Source organism: Carassius carassius, chromosome 50 (genome assembly GCF_963082965.1).
Source record: "Carassius carassius chromosome 50, fCarCar2.1, whole genome shotgun sequence".
Taxonomy (NCBI): Eukaryota; Metazoa; Chordata; class Actinopteri; order Cypriniformes; family Cyprinidae; genus Carassius; species Carassius carassius.
Genome location: NC_081804.1, coordinates 19,652,564 through 19,670,525, shown reverse-complemented (window position 1 = coordinate 19,670,525; position 17,962 = coordinate 19,652,564). Strand labels below are relative to the sequence as shown.

General features: G+C 44.4%; 1 protein-coding gene across 1 annotated transcript in view; it reads left to right on the top strand.

Moving 5' to 3' along the window:
- trim44 (tripartite motif containing 44) overlaps positions 1-2,618 on the top strand; it is a 100,857-nt gene extending 98,239 nt beyond the window's left edge. Inside the window, exon 5 of the mRNA XM_059546005.1 lies at positions 1,644-2,618. Within this exon, the coding sequence (XP_059401988.1) occupies positions 1,644-1,725 (82 nt within the window). The 3' untranslated portion in view covers positions 1,726-2,618. The remainder of the gene's footprint in view (positions 1-1,643) is intronic.
- The last annotated feature ends 15,344 nt before the right edge of the window (positions 2,619-17,962 follow it).

Below are 17,962 nucleotides of genomic sequence, written 5' to 3'. Positions count from 1 at the left end.
TGTGTGTGTGTTTTAGGTACATTGTTTAAGAGTATGGGGTGGTTAGGTTTTTGCAGAAAAGTTGCTTTCAGCTGCTTCATGAAAGATGTGATGGTCTCAGCCATTCAGATGGATGTTGGTAGCTTAGTCCAGGAACAAAAAGGGTGAAGGATTTGGAGGGTGACTTTTTGCCTTGTTGTGAATGCATTGTTCATTCAGAGACCTTAACTGGCTGGATGAATTTAATGAATTGAGGTAGGGAGGTGCTATTCCAGTAGTAATCCTAACAGTGACAAAACCTAAATTTAATCCTGGCCATAATTGGGAGCCAGTAGAGAAATGCAGTAATCCAGCCTTGAAATTACAATACATGTTAGCAAGATTGCATCGCCTTCTGTGTGTGATGTCAGAATGTTGTTGAGAGATAACAGGAATGTACTGTAAGCACATAATGATTGTGTAAAAAGGAGAAAGAAGAAAGAGGAAGACATATTGAAAAAATAGTTATGTGCCTTGCAGTGGACTCGCACCGGTAGACTCGCAGGTCTTAACCTTGCTTAAGAGAGTATTGAAATTTGTATTATTATTTTTTTTTCTAAAGAAAGGATCTCCACATTTTTTCCCAATACAAATATCTAAACATCCTTAAAATAAAGATTCCTTTACTTGAAAAGCAAAATTAAGTCTTGGAGTCTGAGAAGCTGAACAAAATTTTGTGAGTTTATGCCTAAAAAAAAGATCTGTACTGTACTGTACTGTAAAACTCATATGGGTTTGGTAAAACTTGAGAACAATTAAATGATGACAATTTTTGGGAGAACTGTCCTTTTAAAAAGGTCTTTAGTTCATAAAACCTGCAGAAATTAATTGAAATTGTCAAAGCATTTCAATCCTGTAGTCTAGCAGTGCAGTTTTAATTAAACAACATGTCTGGGTTGGGTGTTGATTTGAGCTGTAAATTAGCTATAGAACCTACCTAAAAAGCCCTGGCAATTACCTGGCAACATAATAGTATACATAGTCACAATATAGCATACAGGAGTATGCATTAACAGTTGACGTAAGATACAAATACTTATTACAATTTATGCATACTTTTACAAAAGTGCATTTCTCCTTTGTGCATATGGCCTACCACTTTTAAAACAGGCCCCTGTTACTCACCATTATTTATGAAAGTGAAAGTGAAAGTGACGTGACATTCAGCCAAGTATGGTGAACCATACTCAGAATTTGTGCTCTGCATTTAACCCATCCGAAGTGCACACACACAGAGCAGTGAACACACACACACACACACTGTGAACACACACCCGGAGCAGTGGGCAGCCATTTATGCTGCGGCGCCCGGGGAGCAGTTGGGGGTTCAGTGCCTTGCTCAAGGGCACCTAAGTCGTGTTATTGAAGGTGGAGAGAGAACTGTACATGCACTCCCCCCACCCACAATTCCTGCCGGCCCGGGACTCGAACTCACAACCTTTCGTTTGGGAGTCTGACTCTCTAACCATTAGGCCACGACTCCCTCCCTTTATTTTTATTTATTCATTTATTTATCTTGATTTAGTGACGTTAGAGTTTGAACTTCTTGTTAATGTGTAGGTTTCTTCATTTTGTATATGTCTAAATGTAAAACTATAATTCATGAGTCTTTTTTCCACTTACAGAGCAGCCAATCAAAGGAGGGACCAAGAAGATCATTCAGTAGATGAAGGAAGAGAAGATGCATACATTGGACATGCACCCTAAACTACTCTTACATTCTCCTTTCATACATTCACTTAACTGCGATAAAAACTATAACTCATCAATTCTTATTTTGAATACTTGCAGCTTTTAGAACCAGATTATTTCCTTCGTAATGAAAGGTAATAAAATAATATTTAAAAACTGGGATGGCAGGAAGAAAACTGAAACACTAAATTCCAAAATAATATTTTGCCTGTTATGTATATTGTGTTAAACAAACAAAAAAAGTTCTGATTTGATTTTAAGGTTAAGATTTTAAGCAAGTGTTTAACAATTTAAACCAGTGACCATATTGTTGTTGTTGTTATTTTAATTTTTACATTTGCTTGTAAAAATACATTCAAGTTCAACTGTGCGTTCCATGAAATGTGGTCTCATACCATCCACAATCACCTTCATGTCATCATGCTATACCTTGATTCTATTTGAGCTTAAACCTAGAATAATATATATTTGGCATAAGTGTTTTTTCTTTTTTATATGCATTGCTTCTACTCCATTTTTTGGATGATTTTTGTTTGGCAGAAAGAAATGTACAATTCCCTGGATCACTCCTGCCTAGTATACCAAATATGTTTTAAGCGTTATCCTGATTTGGCTTAGTATGTTGTGTAATTGACTGCAATTGACTTGTACTGTATGCTTTTTCACTTCATAGGAGTGACCTTCAAGTCTCCTGTTTTTTAAATATATATATCATTCTCTCAGTGATTTTCTGCATTAGTAGATTTCTCTTTGATACCTAAACTATGCTTTGCTAAGTGGAAACATGGCATTATATTTTTTATATGGTCTTTGATAGTGTGCAGGAGGGCACTGACCTCTGCAACAGTTAAATTGGTTATACTGTACCCATTTTCTCCTGCTTTTGTTTTGTTTAATCTTTTGTGAAAATAAATTTTAAAAAAAGTTTATTTTGATGTATTTATTTATATATTTTACCTTTGACAACCTGAAGGCTAAAGTGATTTTAACAACTGCTATCACATGGTGTCCATGAATGTTATATAAGCTCTCAGAAAAACACAGAAGTTTTGATATTCTAGCTCAACATGAAAACCGGTGATTCTCATTTAGGATTTTCTGGTAGCGAGCAGAATTCATGTTTCCCTCAGTTCAGTGAAGCAGCAAATCAGCCCTGGACCCATATGCAAAAACATTTGTACGGGCCCCCAAAAAATTATAAATATTATATATGAATAACATACTTTGTAATGAAAGTTAATAAAATAATATGTAAAAACTGGGATGGCAGGAAGAAAACTGAAACACGAAATTCCAAATTCTCCCACCCATAACCCCATTCCCGGACAAAAGAAGAGAAAGAAAAAAAGACATTTTAAAGATACCTAAATCAAGTAAAGAGTGTTTAAGTCTGTAAAGAATATCATGATAATAACCTTCTCCCTCAGAACTTGTTGCACATTAACATTGTGCCTTATGTAATTAGTTAAAGGTCTCTAGACATCTTCAAAAACGTTTTGGTTCTTTTTGACAATATACTTGCTCTTTTCCATTGACATGTTTGATGCCATTTCTTTGATCCACCTTTTAATTCTTGGCTCATTAATATTTTTTTCCAATTAAGAGCAATTATTTATTTAGTTTTTTTTAAATAGACATTTCAATGAATTAGACCTTTTTGCTTTGTAAGAAAGGACTGATAGGATATATACCCAGAATAAAAAGCTTAGGATCCAGTGGTAATTTCTTTGACAGAATTTGGTCAATCATATCAATTACACATTGCCAAAAAGACTTCACTTTCTCACTTATACAATGGTAAAGTGTAACTTTTGCCACATTACACTTTATACAGGTATCAGGAATATTATCATTAAACTTGTGCAACATAACAGGAGTTATATATGTTTGCATCAGCCATTTAAATTGAATGAGTTTCACGCTACTGTTGACTGTTTGTATCTGTATTCTTGTCATGTCAAGTCACCTTTATTTATTTCGCGCTTTAAACAAAATAAATTGTGTCAAAGCAACTGAACAACATTCATTAGGAAAACATTGTGTCAATAATGCAAAATGACAGTTAAAGGCAGTTTATCATTGAATTCAGTGATGTCATCTTTGTTCAGTTTAAATAGTGTCTGTGCATTTATTTGCAATCAAGTCAACGATATCGCTGTAGAGCTCTGGATTGGAGGAGGGTCTCAACAACCTCGATTGAGAGACCGGAAGCTATGAACTGTGCCCCCTCAGGGGCCACACCCACAACTTCCACAACTCCGGGCGAGGGTGAATTATTTTGCCCTGCACCTGAGAGAGTAGATCTGTCCTTATCGGAATCTCCAATGGAGAGCCGTTGAGGAGAGAGATCAGATCTGCAAGCCATAACGGGCCCGACCAGAACGGGGCTACTAATAGAAGATGGACCCCGTCCCGGCATACTCTCGCCAGAATTCCCGGAAGCAGAGCTATAGGGGGAAAGGCGTACAGATGAAGCCTGGTCTGTACCATCGCGTCCAGTCCCAGAGGAGCTGGATGAACTAGAGAGAAACAGAGGGGACATTGCGATATCTCTTGAGTCGCAAAGAGGTCCAAAAACTCTTCATATCTACTTCACCACCTCGGGGTGAAGCCCCCCCGGGCCTCGCCCCCTGTCTGGATAGTATGTCTGCTCCCACAGTCAATCTCCCAGGAATATACACTGCTCCGAACAAGAGGAGTTTGTCCTGGGACCGCAGAAGGATCTGGTGTGCCAGCTTGTACAAGGGGCGCGAATGCAGATCTCCCTGGTGACTGATATAAGAAATCGCCAATGTGTTGTCGGTGCGCACCAACGCATGGTGATCTCTCAGGTCTGGGAGGAAATATTTCAATGCTCGATGCACAGCTAGCATCTCTGGACAACTGGTATGCCATGTCAGATGGCGACCGCTCCACAGACCGCGGGCAGGATGGCCACTCATGACCGCACCCCAACCGGTGAGGGAATGCGTCTGTCGCTAGTGTTACACGGCGACCAAGAGCTTCCAGCACCGGGCCCTGATTCAAGAACCAAGGTTTCTTCCATATGTCTAAGGCACGAAGGCATCGCCGCGTGACCTTGATACTTCGCAATTGATTCCCCCTTGGGGAAAATCCCTTGGTCTTGAGACACCACTCTAGGGGTCTCATGTGCAGGAGGCCAAAAGGTATCACGTTGGATGCAGCTGCCATAAGCCCTAACAGTCTCTGAAACTGTTTGACAGTGAGTGACTGGCCTTCTTTGTCTCTCTCGACTGATGTGAGGATCGACTCGATCCGAGCAGGAGACAGGCGTGCCTGCATCATGGTCGAATCCCACACTACGCCTAGATAGGTGGTTCTCTGAACTGGAGAAAGTACACCTTTCTTGGCATTTAGTCTCAAACGTAACCCCCCATCCTTCTTTGGAACTATGACAGGGTACCCGCGGGGTCTTAAAAGCATTGAAAAAGTCTTAAATTTGATCATCTAAAATTAAGGCCTTAATAGCCTTGAATTTGGTATACAAAGTCTTGGATTTCGTTACAAAGGTCTTATTTTAATTTTTTTTACTTTTCCTAGGATTAAGTTCATACCATAACAATATGAACTGTTACTAGTGTAGGCTAATTAAAAATTCATGCAGCGTAATGTTGAGTGCACCTCGCGCTTCACGTCATAGCAGTAAGCGCGAAAGCTCGCGCACCCGTTACTATGGTTACTAGGCAAGTGAGGTAAATTACAGAACAAGATAGTTGCTAGCCTAGTTTGTCGGCTAAAATGGGAAAGTGTCGGTTTAATCCGCTGTGGACAAGGAATCCGAATTACGTTTGGGTCAAGCCTGTGCCAGGAAATGACCGCGAGGCCTATTGCTGTTGGTGCAGGAAATCTTTTAAGCTAGCGACAATGGGTGTTACGGCCCTGGACTCCCATATGAAGGGTGCCAAACACACCACGTGTAGCACTGCTCGCCAGCGCCAACCACCTATTTGCCCGTTCTGTGCACCGCAGATCTCTTCGGTTACAGAAACAGCTCTGACTATCAATAATGAAGACATTTCTACAACAGAAATGCCACCACAGCCAAGGAACATTCTATCGTACTGTGGCTCGACACAAACTCTGCGGGCAGAGGTGATGTAGGTCCTTAAAACAGTCTCTGAGCACCACTCTTACACTTCAAATGAAAACGTTACAGAGATTTTTAAAATCATGTTTCCTGACTCCGAGGTTGCAGCTACATTCTCGCGTGGAAGCAAGAAAACGGCATATATTACTAAATTCGGATTAGCTCCCTTTATAACAAAAGAACTGACTGACCATGTCAATATTTCCAACGGGTTTGTGATCATGTTTGACGAGAGTCTCAATAAGATGACGAAAAGTAAGCAGTTGGACCTTCATATTCGCTACTGGGTGGACGACCACGTTCAGTCACGATACTTCGGATTGCAGTTCATGGGTCATGCAACGGCAGTGGACCTGCTCAAACATTTCAAAGTAAGTTTTTATTCTGAATTTTAAAAATGTTGAGTTTTTTTATTTATAAATAATATATGATATAGTAAAGTAACATAACACGATCAAGTGAGCTGTTCTATAATATCACGATTGCAAATGTTACATTTAATGTATAGTTTAATAAACAAGTAGCCTAGCTAATATGTAGTCACTTACAATTTAGACGCAATATCATTTTGTTCTATTTCAACGACGAAAATAGTTACAAAAGAAAAGCAACACTAAAGTGCTGTGTTTTGTTATTGAATGATTCAGCATTTTGAACAAATCGTTTTAATGAATGACTCAATGATTCATTTATTAAGACGGTCACTTGCTGCCCCCTATTGGTTTATTGTTTAAAGGCATCATTGTTTTTTATATTATTTGTTTAAACATCAATCTCATAAAATTATTTATTACAGTTGCAATTTGGCAGTGTAAATGACTTAATTTGATTGATAACGGCAGCCTTATTATTAAAACTGAATTCGATCAAATGTAAGAATTTGACAGGAATGAGAGAGCATATATATAGTAAGGTTTAAAAACTGTCCTTATAAAAGTAAATAACGCCCTGGTGTAAAAATCACAATTATGCAGAGGAATTGTCTTGAAGCAAAATGTTTTCTTGTCAGAATGCACCAGAATGCTTCATTTACATGTTTAAATCATAAAAATTGTCTCATGGGGGATAATTCCCCAGACCCCCCTACAACAAATTACTTCGTAAACATGTCACCATTTTCACCAGTTGTGAGTTTGCAAGTCTGAACCTGTATCTCACCACTCAGACAGAACCCTTTAACCGTGAGGCCCCTACCTCCATCACACTAGCTATTATGTAGGCTATATAATGTCTTTGTTTAAAATTTGCTTTTCATGTCTTTTAGGAGTGTGTATGTGACCTTGACTTGAGGAACATGGTCTCTGTGTCTATGGATGGACCCAATGTTAATTGTTGTTTTTTTTTAGATGCTGCAGCAGGAGCATGCAGAGCATTTTGGGGGTGCTCAGCTGGCAGTGGTGGGGAGTTGTGGCCTGCATACTCTCCATAATGCTGTCAAATGTGGATTCACCGACTGGCATATGGAGAAGTTCCTAAGAGCTCTGCATACAATTTTTCTGTATTTCTGTAATCTCACAAAGTCCAAAATCTTCGCTTTGCCTTTTTGTGGTCATCGCTGGGTCGAGAACCTCCCTGTGGCGGAGAGGGCCCTTGTCATCTGGCCAGACATGATGAAGTATGTTGAGGCTGTTAGCACCAAAAAGCTTCCTAACCCTGGGACGTCCTCCTATGATACCATTGCGGCGGCAACCAAAGACCCTCTCATTCTGGCAAAGCTTCACTTTTTCATGGCAGTGTGTCGAAGTGTAACACCTTTCCTCACCAGATACCAGACTGATGAGCCTGTGCTGCCTTTCATTGGTAATGACTTGGCTGAACTGCTGAAGGTGAGGTGAATCTTCTCATTTTATTGTCATAGTGATTTTAAAATCTCCTCTCGATCACAGTTACGCTAAGACTACAGCTGAATGAATTGAAAATGCAAATATTTTGAATAGTCAGATAAATTAGGCTCATTTAATAATACTGAAGAAAAGAAACATTGTAAAGTCAGAGTGCTTATTTTGTATTGTAAAATATTTTGTATTCTCAAATATGTATATTTTTGTCTTTTCATAGAGTTTGCTGAGGCGATTCATCAAACAAGAACTTCTCAATGATGCCACACCTCAGCATTTGGTCCGGCTTGATGTTAGTGACATGCAGTCCAGGGTTCATCTAAGAGCTGTTGATATTGGCATTGGAGCTGAGGCTGCAATAAAGGTATTTAGGAAATACATAATGTGTGACCAGACTGCTCCTGGTGTCCCTGTTGTTAGACCCGTCTACTCAGCCCCTCACTGGAAGGAAAGAGGAGGGAGAGGAAGCTATTTACTTAATTTAGTCCCCATTCATCCTTAGTCCCCAATCAATCCTAGAACGTCAGCAGCAGAGTAGATCCACTGAGGAGCTTTCTGTCCTCCAGTTCAGAAAGGAATGCATGGAGGGTCTGTCCAAAATTGTGAAGAAGATTCAAGAGAAGAGCCCTTTGAAATTCCCAACTGTAAGGCAAATTACTTGTCTTAACCCAGCTGTGATGTATTCAAATCCAGAATTGTGTCAGGGCCAGATGAAGTGTCTAGTCAAAAGGTTTCTTCAAGACAAGCAGTTAGATGGGGTTGCTACAGGTACATAAGATTAAGTCCTGACTGGCTGGATGTGTTTCTCCATCCTTATATAAGTCAGCCCTACCCACAGCTCTGGGCTTTCATCAGAAACCTTCTGCTCCTCTCCCATGGACAGGCAACAGTGGAGAGGGGCTTCTCTATCAATAAACAAGTAGAAACTTGTAATATCCAAGAGGACACTGTCATTGCACAAAGAGTTGTGTGCGATTACGTGTCCATGCATGGGGGTGTTACCAAGGTGCCCCTCACACCAGAGCTCCTGTCTTCAGTCACATCAGCAAAGGTGAGGTACAGGATGCATCTTGAAAGTGAACGAAAGAAAAAAGAATCTCAAGCACATAGTCAAAGAAGAATAATGATTGAAGAGGAGTTGGAGCAGCTAAAAAAGACAAGACAGACCATCCAAGAAGTTGCGGAGCATCTGAGGAGGGATGCAGACAAGATGGCAGAGGAGGCTGAGGGCAAACAAGGCAGCAAAATGGCAGAGCTAATTGCCAAGTCAAACACGTTGAGAAGAAGCTACAAGCAGAAGTTGACAGAACTTGAGAGCCTGGGCGAAAAAGTCATTAAATTTCTCAGAATTTAATGTAATCAAACAATCTGACAAGTAAACACGGTCTAGATTGTGATACAATACACATTGAAGTGATATATTAACTTCTCAAAGTCATTAAATTTCTCAGAATTTAATGTAATCAAACAATCAGACAAGTAAACATGGTCTAGATTGTAATCACATTGTACACATTGTGATCACAAGTACACATTGAAGTGATAGAACTAACTCCTCATCATTAAATGGAGTTTAAATAACCAGACATGCGGTCGGGTATGGAAAAATTCACATCAAAACTGAAAATGATGTAATACACGCCTTGCCTCGACAGCACGCGAATAGCTTAGTCACAAACAATATTATTCCCCTCGGAGACTAAATAGCTACTCATTAACGCTGCCCATATAATGTTAGGCATTTTTGTTGTATACTGGTGCTTATGCAACTTTATGTTTGTGCAACTACAAGCTCGCCGACGCCCTCAGTGTCAATCTCCTCGGAGAAAGAAAGGCAGAGCGTCAAGCCCGATTTTAAGGGGGGGAAGAACCGATGCTCGGGCTTCCGAACCTCGGAATCGGCCAGATCTGATGGGTAAGGTAGCAGATAAGGACGTGCCCGTCTCCATTCCTTCCAGCAGATCGATCTGCGAACCCAACGAATGCCGGCGCCGCTCCGCCTTGGCGAAAGCGGGACTGGCATCGCGAGGAACGCTGGCAAAGGCTCACTTCTCGAAGAGAGCCCTCCGGGATCGAAGCGCACGTGAAATCATACACAGCGTGCTCTGATCCCGGGCAGACCACGCACAGACCGTGTGTATCCCCCCCTCTAATGTTTAGCTTTGTTTAGTAGGGAGGAACACACAATCTGAACGCGGTCTGGATCCACCCTTCAGATGCTTAGTCTTAGCTTTGCTCTTTGACATACTATAGCTACTTAAAGGAGCTAATAGTGACAAACGACAATAAATAAGACTGACGAGACAGAATGACATGCCCACACAGAGCACTTGCTGAAGGACAAGAAGCTGAAGCCAACTGCGTGGCAGGTGCCTTTATAGCTTCCTGGTCACTATGTCACCCCGCCCGTGACGTCACACCCTTCCATTGGAAAGATTGCACACGATATTCAGAGTTGGTCACGTCAGGGATGTTCCCCAAAGAGCTTGACGCAGCTCGAGTTCCTGAAAAGGAAACTGTCTTACTGCATTGCAAGAAACATTTTATTTCATAGGATATAATCATCTTTCAGTTTGGCTAATTTTGCCCTTAACATTGAATGAAGCAGCTTTCTCTCATTGAGAGAGAAGCTTTTGAGCAGATTTGGGTAGTTTTAACTTCATTTGAACAGAAGCATTATTTCAACATTAGGGGTTTCAAAAACCTGTAAACTGACAAACCTGAGCATTGAAGCTCTAACATAAGGTTTTGTGCATATAACTTCTAACACATTAAAAACTGTCTCACTGCAATGCAAAAATCATTTCATTTCATAAGACATAATTATCTTTCAGTTTGGCAAGTTTTGCACTGAACATTGAATGAAGAAGCTTTCTCTCACTGAGAGAGAAGCTTTTGAGCAGATTTGGGTTAGTTTTAACTTCATTTGAATAGAAGCACTATTTCAACATTACTGGTTTCAGAAACCTGTAAACTGACAAACCTGAGCATTGAAGCTGTAACATAAGGTTTTGTGCATATAACTTCTAACACATTAAAAACTGTCTTACTGCAATGCAAAAATCATTTCATTTCATACGACATAAGTATCTTTCAGTTTGGCAAGTTTTGCACTGAACATTGAATGAAGCAGCTTTCTCTCACTGAGAAAGAAGCTTTTTTAGCAGAATTGGGCTAGTTTTCAGTTCATTTGAACATAAGTACTATTTCAACATTAGGAGTGTCAGAAAACTGTAAACTGACAAACCTGGTAATTGAAGCTCTAACATAAGTTTTTGTGCATATAACTTCTAACACATTTGTGACGAGTTGGGCGGGGCCGAGGGATGTGGGAACACGAGCGAGGCCGGTGGAGTGATTGGGAAATCAGCGACACCTGCGACCCACCACCGGTCTCGAGTCCCACATAGGAGATGGAAGGATATAAAACTGGAGCGACGACAGTGAAGGACGAGAGAGGACAAGGCCTGGGCTTTATTGTAGGTTTTGGTTCTCTTACGAGAGTTTTCTCGTACTGCGTCTTTTAGCTAAGACGCTACAGGAAAAGTCTCTCTTCAGCTTCGCGCCCTTCATGCCACTTCCCGCCGAAACGGGTGTGGCCCAACCCTATAAAAGGAGCTCGAAAAGGCTGACTCACCTGATTTTTCATCTCTTCAGCGAAGCTCACGCATCGTTGGATCACGAAGAAACAAGCGCCGTCAGATAGCATCTCAGCGGGACGAGCTATTCCTGAAGCCGCTGGCCAACGCTGCCTTCCACTTCCTGCTGCGCGTTCCGGCACACATATCCTTTCAATTCTGTTATATCCAACTGTTCTTTATGCATGTGTGTTCGCCCTGCGATACACACTCGTAAAAGAGCTTGCGTCTTTTTTAAGATGCCTTCCTGCGGCTCGTCAGAGCCCCACTCAGCGAGGGAGACCGGTACGTCATCTGTGTCTCCTGCCTGGGTGAAGATAATGCAGCGCTCACGCTCGCTGACGGCGGATGCCCTCACTGCGAGCTGTTGCCAATGGTGACTCTGAGGACTCGCTTGGCATTTTTCTCTGAGCCTGCATTTTCCGCTGCGCTGAGGCGCCGTAAAAAGCACCGCTTCCAGCGGATTCCGGAACTGTCTTCAGCTCAACCGAGCTCGCCGGTTCGCCCTGCTTCATTGGCCTCCCCTGCATCGCTTCCCGATGGCTGCCGCCGCGTCGTCCGAGGAAGTCGATCTCAGGGCCGCGTCGGGGGAAGAGGACACGTGCTGATTTTAGGTGTGCTTCGTTACTAAATCCGCTGCACAAGCCATGGGACGAGTTATGGCTTCCGCTACGGTGGCTGAGAGGCATCTAGGGCTGACGCTCTCAGACATGGCAAGCGCTCCGGTTCTGCAGCGAGTCGTGCTAGACCGGCCTCGCAAAGCTCTCAGCCACACCCCCGCCTCCTGCTGCTTCATCGAAGCACCGGTGTACGAGCTCTGCTGTGGCCGAGCTCTCACCCAAGCGCGCCGCTGTTTCAGTTCCAGGAATTGTGACTGTCTCAGCATTTTCTGCAAAAGCACAAGCCTGAACAGTTGCCCGCTTGCCTGCACACAAAAGCCGTTATCACAACAGCTTCAGCAACGCAGCTCGAGACCCCGTTCTCGCTCTACCGGCCGTCGCCCCGTGCCGCGGGGACCACGGCAGAGGATTACGGTGAGGCCAGAAGCCCCGAAGCCATCCTAGGAAAGCGCCGGTGTACGAGTCGCTGCGGCCGAACTCTCACCCAAGCGCGCTGCTGTTTCAGTTCCAGGGATTGTGACTGTTTCAGCGTCTTTTGCAATGCGCAACCCTGTACGGTTGCCCGCTTGCCTGCACACAAAAACCGTTATCACGGCTACCCAGATATTTCCCGAAAAAGGTGTAATTTCTGGTGTCCCGGCCACGGCTGATGGTGCTATAAATGTAGTGACGATACCCACTGCTCAGTGCCAATCTCCACATATAAGCACAGCCCTTCACACAGGGCTCGCGCCCATAAAAGCGACTCAAGTCGATTGCGCGCACTGCATATTAAACGTGCCCACTCCTCAGTGCCCACAAATACTATGTCACACGCGTCATGTGGTTTCTGTAAAAACGAAACCCGTGCACGTTCGTTCTGCCCAGGCAGACAGCGAGTCTAAAGCAGTAAATGTGCACGCTTACAGCCCACAATTACTCACAGATAGCACAAGTCCCACAGGACCCGCTCAGCCCTCCCTCACTCGGTTAAGCACCCTAGCCGTTCATGCAGACGCATGGTCAGCGCTTCCAGGGGTTCCGGATTGGGTGATAGACATTATAAAGGGAGGCTACTCGCTACAGTTTTTTTTTTCCCGACGCCCTCCGCGCTTTATTAGCGCGCGTCGAAACTATGGTCAAAACAGAAGTAGCGCACCTACTTCGAGCCGAAATATCAAAACTGTTGAGCAGAGGGGCTGTGGAGCCTGTATCTCAAGCTCAAAGCGAAGGGGGGCTGTACAGCAAATACTTTCTAGTGCCCAAGAAAGACGGGGGTCTCAGGCCCATACTGGATCTAAGACAGCTGAACAAAGCATTGGCGAAACGCAGTTTCAAGATGCTTACAACCAGGAGACTCCTCGCGCATATTCGCAAAGGAGACTGGTTCATGTCAATAGATCTGAAGGACGCGTATTTTCAAATACAGATAGCGTCACGTCACAGGCGATACTTGAGATTCGCCTTCGAGGGCCAGACATACCAGTATACAGTCCTGCCGTTCGGCTCGTCCGTGGCTCCTCGTACGTTTACGAAGTGCATGGACGCAGCGCTCGTTCCTCTCAGACTCAGAGGCATGCGAGTGCTGAACTATTTGGACGACTGGCTGATTCTGGCTCAGTCACGATCAGAGCTCATGGAACACGGGGCCATTTTACTCGATCACCTCGAGAAACTTGGTCTCAGTGTCAACTGGATGAAGAGTTCGCTAAACCCCAGTCAGTCGATACTGTTTTTGGGTATAGCTCTGGACTCACATTCCATGATGGCGCGGCTGTCGCCACAGCGCGCGTTGGGCATTCAGCGCGCAGCGAGCTCTCTCCGCTGCAGCGCGACCTTCTTGCTCAGAGAATTTCAGAAGATGCTAGGTCTCATGGCCTCAGCATCTCCAGTTCTTCGGTGGGGCCTGCTCCGCATGCGCCCCCTGCAGTTCCGGCTGAGAGCGCGAGTACCACGCAGAGCGTGGATATCCGGTCGGCTGCGTCTCAGGGTCAATCAGAGCTGTGTTACAGCCCTGAAACCCTGGACAGCGAACGACTGGTACCAATCAGATGTAAGCCTGGGGACTTCCTCGAAAGTGAAGATGGTGTTGACAGACGCCTCCACTTCGGGATGTGGAGCGCTGCTCGAGGGCAGACCGTCCTTTGGCCTGTGGTCAGAACGGGAAAAGCTCCAACATATCAACTGCCTGGAAATACTGGCAGTGGAGAACGCGCTGACGCGCTTGTGTCCCCGAGTCAAAGGCCACCACGTCTTAGTCCGTTCGGACAACATGTCTGTGGTGTCCTACATAAATCGCCAGGGCGGTCTCGGGTCCCGAAACCTGTACAGGTTGGCGGAGCGCCTCCTGGTTTGGGCTCAGTGCAACTTGCGCTCACTGAGGGCAGTTCATGTGCCTGGAAGAACCAACCATGGTTCCCGGATTTGATGCGGTTAGCAGACACTGCCCCGTGGCCAGTGCCGTTGAGGAGGGACCTCCTCTCACAGGCCAGGGCCTCGATTTGGCACCCTCAACCGGAGTTGTGGTCCCTCCATGTGTGGGCGCTCAACGGTTACCCGCTGATCTCTCAGTGGGAGTGCTTAATACCATCACTCAGGCTAGAGCTCCGTCGACACGACGGCTGTATGCCTCGAAGTGGTCGGTGTTCTCCAGCTGGTGCACAGCTCGGGGATGTTCTCCCCTTAGTTGTGAGGTGACGGAGGTTCTCTCCTTCCTACAGGAGCTGTTGGATAAGGGCAGATCCCCATCCACGCTCAAAGTTTATGTGGCGGCTATCGCAGCGTTTTCTGAGACAGCGCTCGGTCAGTCAATAGGAAGGAACGATTTGATCATCTGCTTCCTTAGAGGAGCTAGGAGGCTGAATCCTCCCAGACCTCCGTCAGTCCCTGTTTGGGACCTCGCGACGGCTTTGGAGGCCATGAAGGGTTCCCCTTTTCAGCCTATCCAAACGATTAGCCTCCGGCATCTGTCGTTCAAGACAGTGTTCTTGTTGGCTCTCGCTTCAGTGAAGCGTGTGGGTGACCTGCGCGCGCTCTCGGTGAGCCAGTCGTGCTTGGAGTTTGGGCCTAATGACTCAAGGGTCATACTCAAACCTAGGCACGGTTATGTGCCGAAATCCCTCAACACGCCGTTTCGGGCTCAGGTTATTGCCCTGTCTGCCCTGTCGGTGTCAGGAGAGGAGGGAGACTCGAGTCTTCTTTGGCCTGTTAGGGTTTTAAGAGCTTATGTGTCTCGCTCCGCTGTCTTTAGACAGACTGAGCAGCTGTTTGTCTCGTTCAGTGGACGTTCCAAAGGAATGGCTGTTTCGAGACAGACTCTATCCAGATGGATAGTTGACGCCATGGCGTTAGCTCCAGTGCCCACTGGGCATCAGAGCACACGCCACAAGGGACGTCGCCTCATCGTGGGCGTGGTCTAGTGGGATCTCCTTGCAGGATATATGTATGGTGGCAGGTTGGGCCTCGCCGTCTACATTTATCAGGTTCTATAACCTGGAGGTTCTCGCCTTGCAAGCAAGGCTGCTGTCGGTATAGTCGAATCAGGGCCGTGATTGGAACTCTGAGATCGCGAGCGTTATGCGCTGCCGACTGTTATATGGGCAGTATTGCGTAAGACCCGCATTGCCACATTGGTCAGGCCTTGCCTCGACTGTGTGATGTCATATTGCCGCATCTACAGATGCTGCTAGATATGGGACGGAGGGTCCCCCCCCCTCCTGTCCTGGACTCTCTGTGAGTCCCACGGGTGACTGTGCACTGTAAATCCTGGGCGTTGCTTCCAGGTTTATTGGTGTGTGATCCCTGAGCGCACGGCGCTTTACATGGGGTTCCCGTAGCGTCTTAGCTAAAAGACGCAGTACGAGAGAACTCTCTTAAGAGAACGTACTCGGTTACTAACGTAACCTGGGTTCTCTCTAGAAGAGGGAACAAGTACTGCGTTCTCTGCCGTGCGTACGATTCACTCTGATTCGCTTCGGCGATAAAATAAATCAGGTGAGTCAGCCTTTTCGAGCTCCTTTTATAGGGTTGGGCCACACCTGTTTCGGCGGGAAGTGACATGAAGGGGCGCGAAGCGTACTCGCAGTACTCGTTCCCTCTTCGTTTTATTTGTGCGCATCAGTCGTCCGCCAAGGGCCGTCAAGTGCCACCGCCAGGCACCGCGGAGGAGATCACCCAGCTGGTGGAGGGCCGAGCAGCAGTGCGTCGGGGAACCGGAGTTTTTTTTTTTTCCTCTCTCCCCTCTCTCGTCTCTGTCGCTCCTCCTTCCATCTCCTTTTCTCTCGCCTCGTCTGTCCCAGGTTCCCGCAGGTCCCCGTGAGCGGTACCCCCCGGAGGGGGGGGGGGGGTGTAGAGCGCAGTCTCGAGGGTACCCCCCGGCCTGCGAGGGGCGATGGGGGTATGTGACGAGTGGGGCGGGGCCGAGGGATGTGGGAACACGAGCGAGGCCGGTGGAGTGATTGGGAAATCCGCGACACCTGCGACCCACCACTGGTCTTGAGTCCCACATAGGAGATGGAAGGATATAAAACTGGAGCGACGACAGTAAAGGACGAGAGAGGACCAGGCCTGGGCTTTATTGTAGGTTTTGTTTTTATTTGTGTGCATCAGTCGTCCGCGAGGGGCTGATGCGCTGTTTTGGGTTTATTTTGTTATTAAAGTCTTTCATATGATTGTCCGCCGGTTCCCACCTCCTTCTTCCCGATGATTATTAAGGTTTAATTCATTACAACATTAAAAACTGTCTTACTGCATTGCAAGAAACATTTTATTTCATAAGATATAATCATCTTTCAGTTTGGCAAGTTTTGCCATTAACATTGAATGAAGCAGCTTTCTTTCAGTGAGAAAGAAGCTTTTGAGAAGATTTGGGCTAGTTTTCAGTTCATTTGAACAGAAGCACTATTTCAACATTATTAGTCTCAGAAACCTGTAAACTGACAAACTTTTACATTGAAACTCTAACATAAGTTTTTGTGCATATAACTTCTAACACATTAAAAACTGTCTTACTGCATTGCAAGAAACATTTTATGTCATAAGACTTAAGCATCTTTCGGTTTGGCAAGTTTTGCACTGAACATAGAATGAAGCAGCTTTCTCTCACTGAGAGAGAAGCTTTTAAGCAGATTTGGACTAGTTTTAACTTCATTTGAACAGAAGCACTATTTGAACATTAGTGGTTTCAGAATCCTGTAAACTGACAAACCTGAGCATTGAAGCTCTAACATAAGGTTTTGTGCATATAACTTCTAACACATTAAACACTGTCTTACTGCAATGCAAAAATCATTTCATTTCATAAGACATAAGCATCTTTCAGTTTGGCATGTCTTGCACTAAACATTGAATGTAGCAGCTTTCTCTCATTGAGAGAGAAGGTTTTAAGCAGATTTGGGCTAGTTTGCAGTTCATTTGAACAGAAGCACTATATGAACATTAGTGGTCTCAGAAACCTTTAAACTGACAATCTTGAGCATTGAAGCTCTAAAATAAGTTTTTGTGCATTTAACTTCTAACACATTAAAAACTGTTTTACTGCATTGTAAAAAACATTATATTTGATAAGACATAAGCATCTTTCAGTTTGGAAAGTTTTGCACTAAACATTGAATAAAACAGCTTTCTCTCAATGAGAGAGAAGGTTTTAAGCAGATTTGGGCTAGTTTGCAGTTCATTTGAACAGAAGCACTATTTGAACATTAGTGGTCTCAGAAACCTGTAAACTGACAATCTTGAGCATTGAAGCTCTAAAATAAGTTTTTGTGCATTTAACTTCTAACACATTAAAAACTGTCTCACTGCATTGCAAAAAACATTTTATTTCATTAGACATAAGCATCTTTCAGTTTGGCAAGTTTTGCACTAAACATTGAATGAAGCAGCTTTCTCTCATTGAGAGAGAAGGTTTTAAGCAGATTTGGGCTAGTTTGCAGTTCATTTGAACAGAAGCACTATTTGAACATTAGTGGTCTCAGAAACCTGTAAACTGACAATCTTGAGCATTGAAGCTCTAACATAAGATTTTGTGCATATAACTTCTAACACATTAAAAACTGATTGACTGCATTG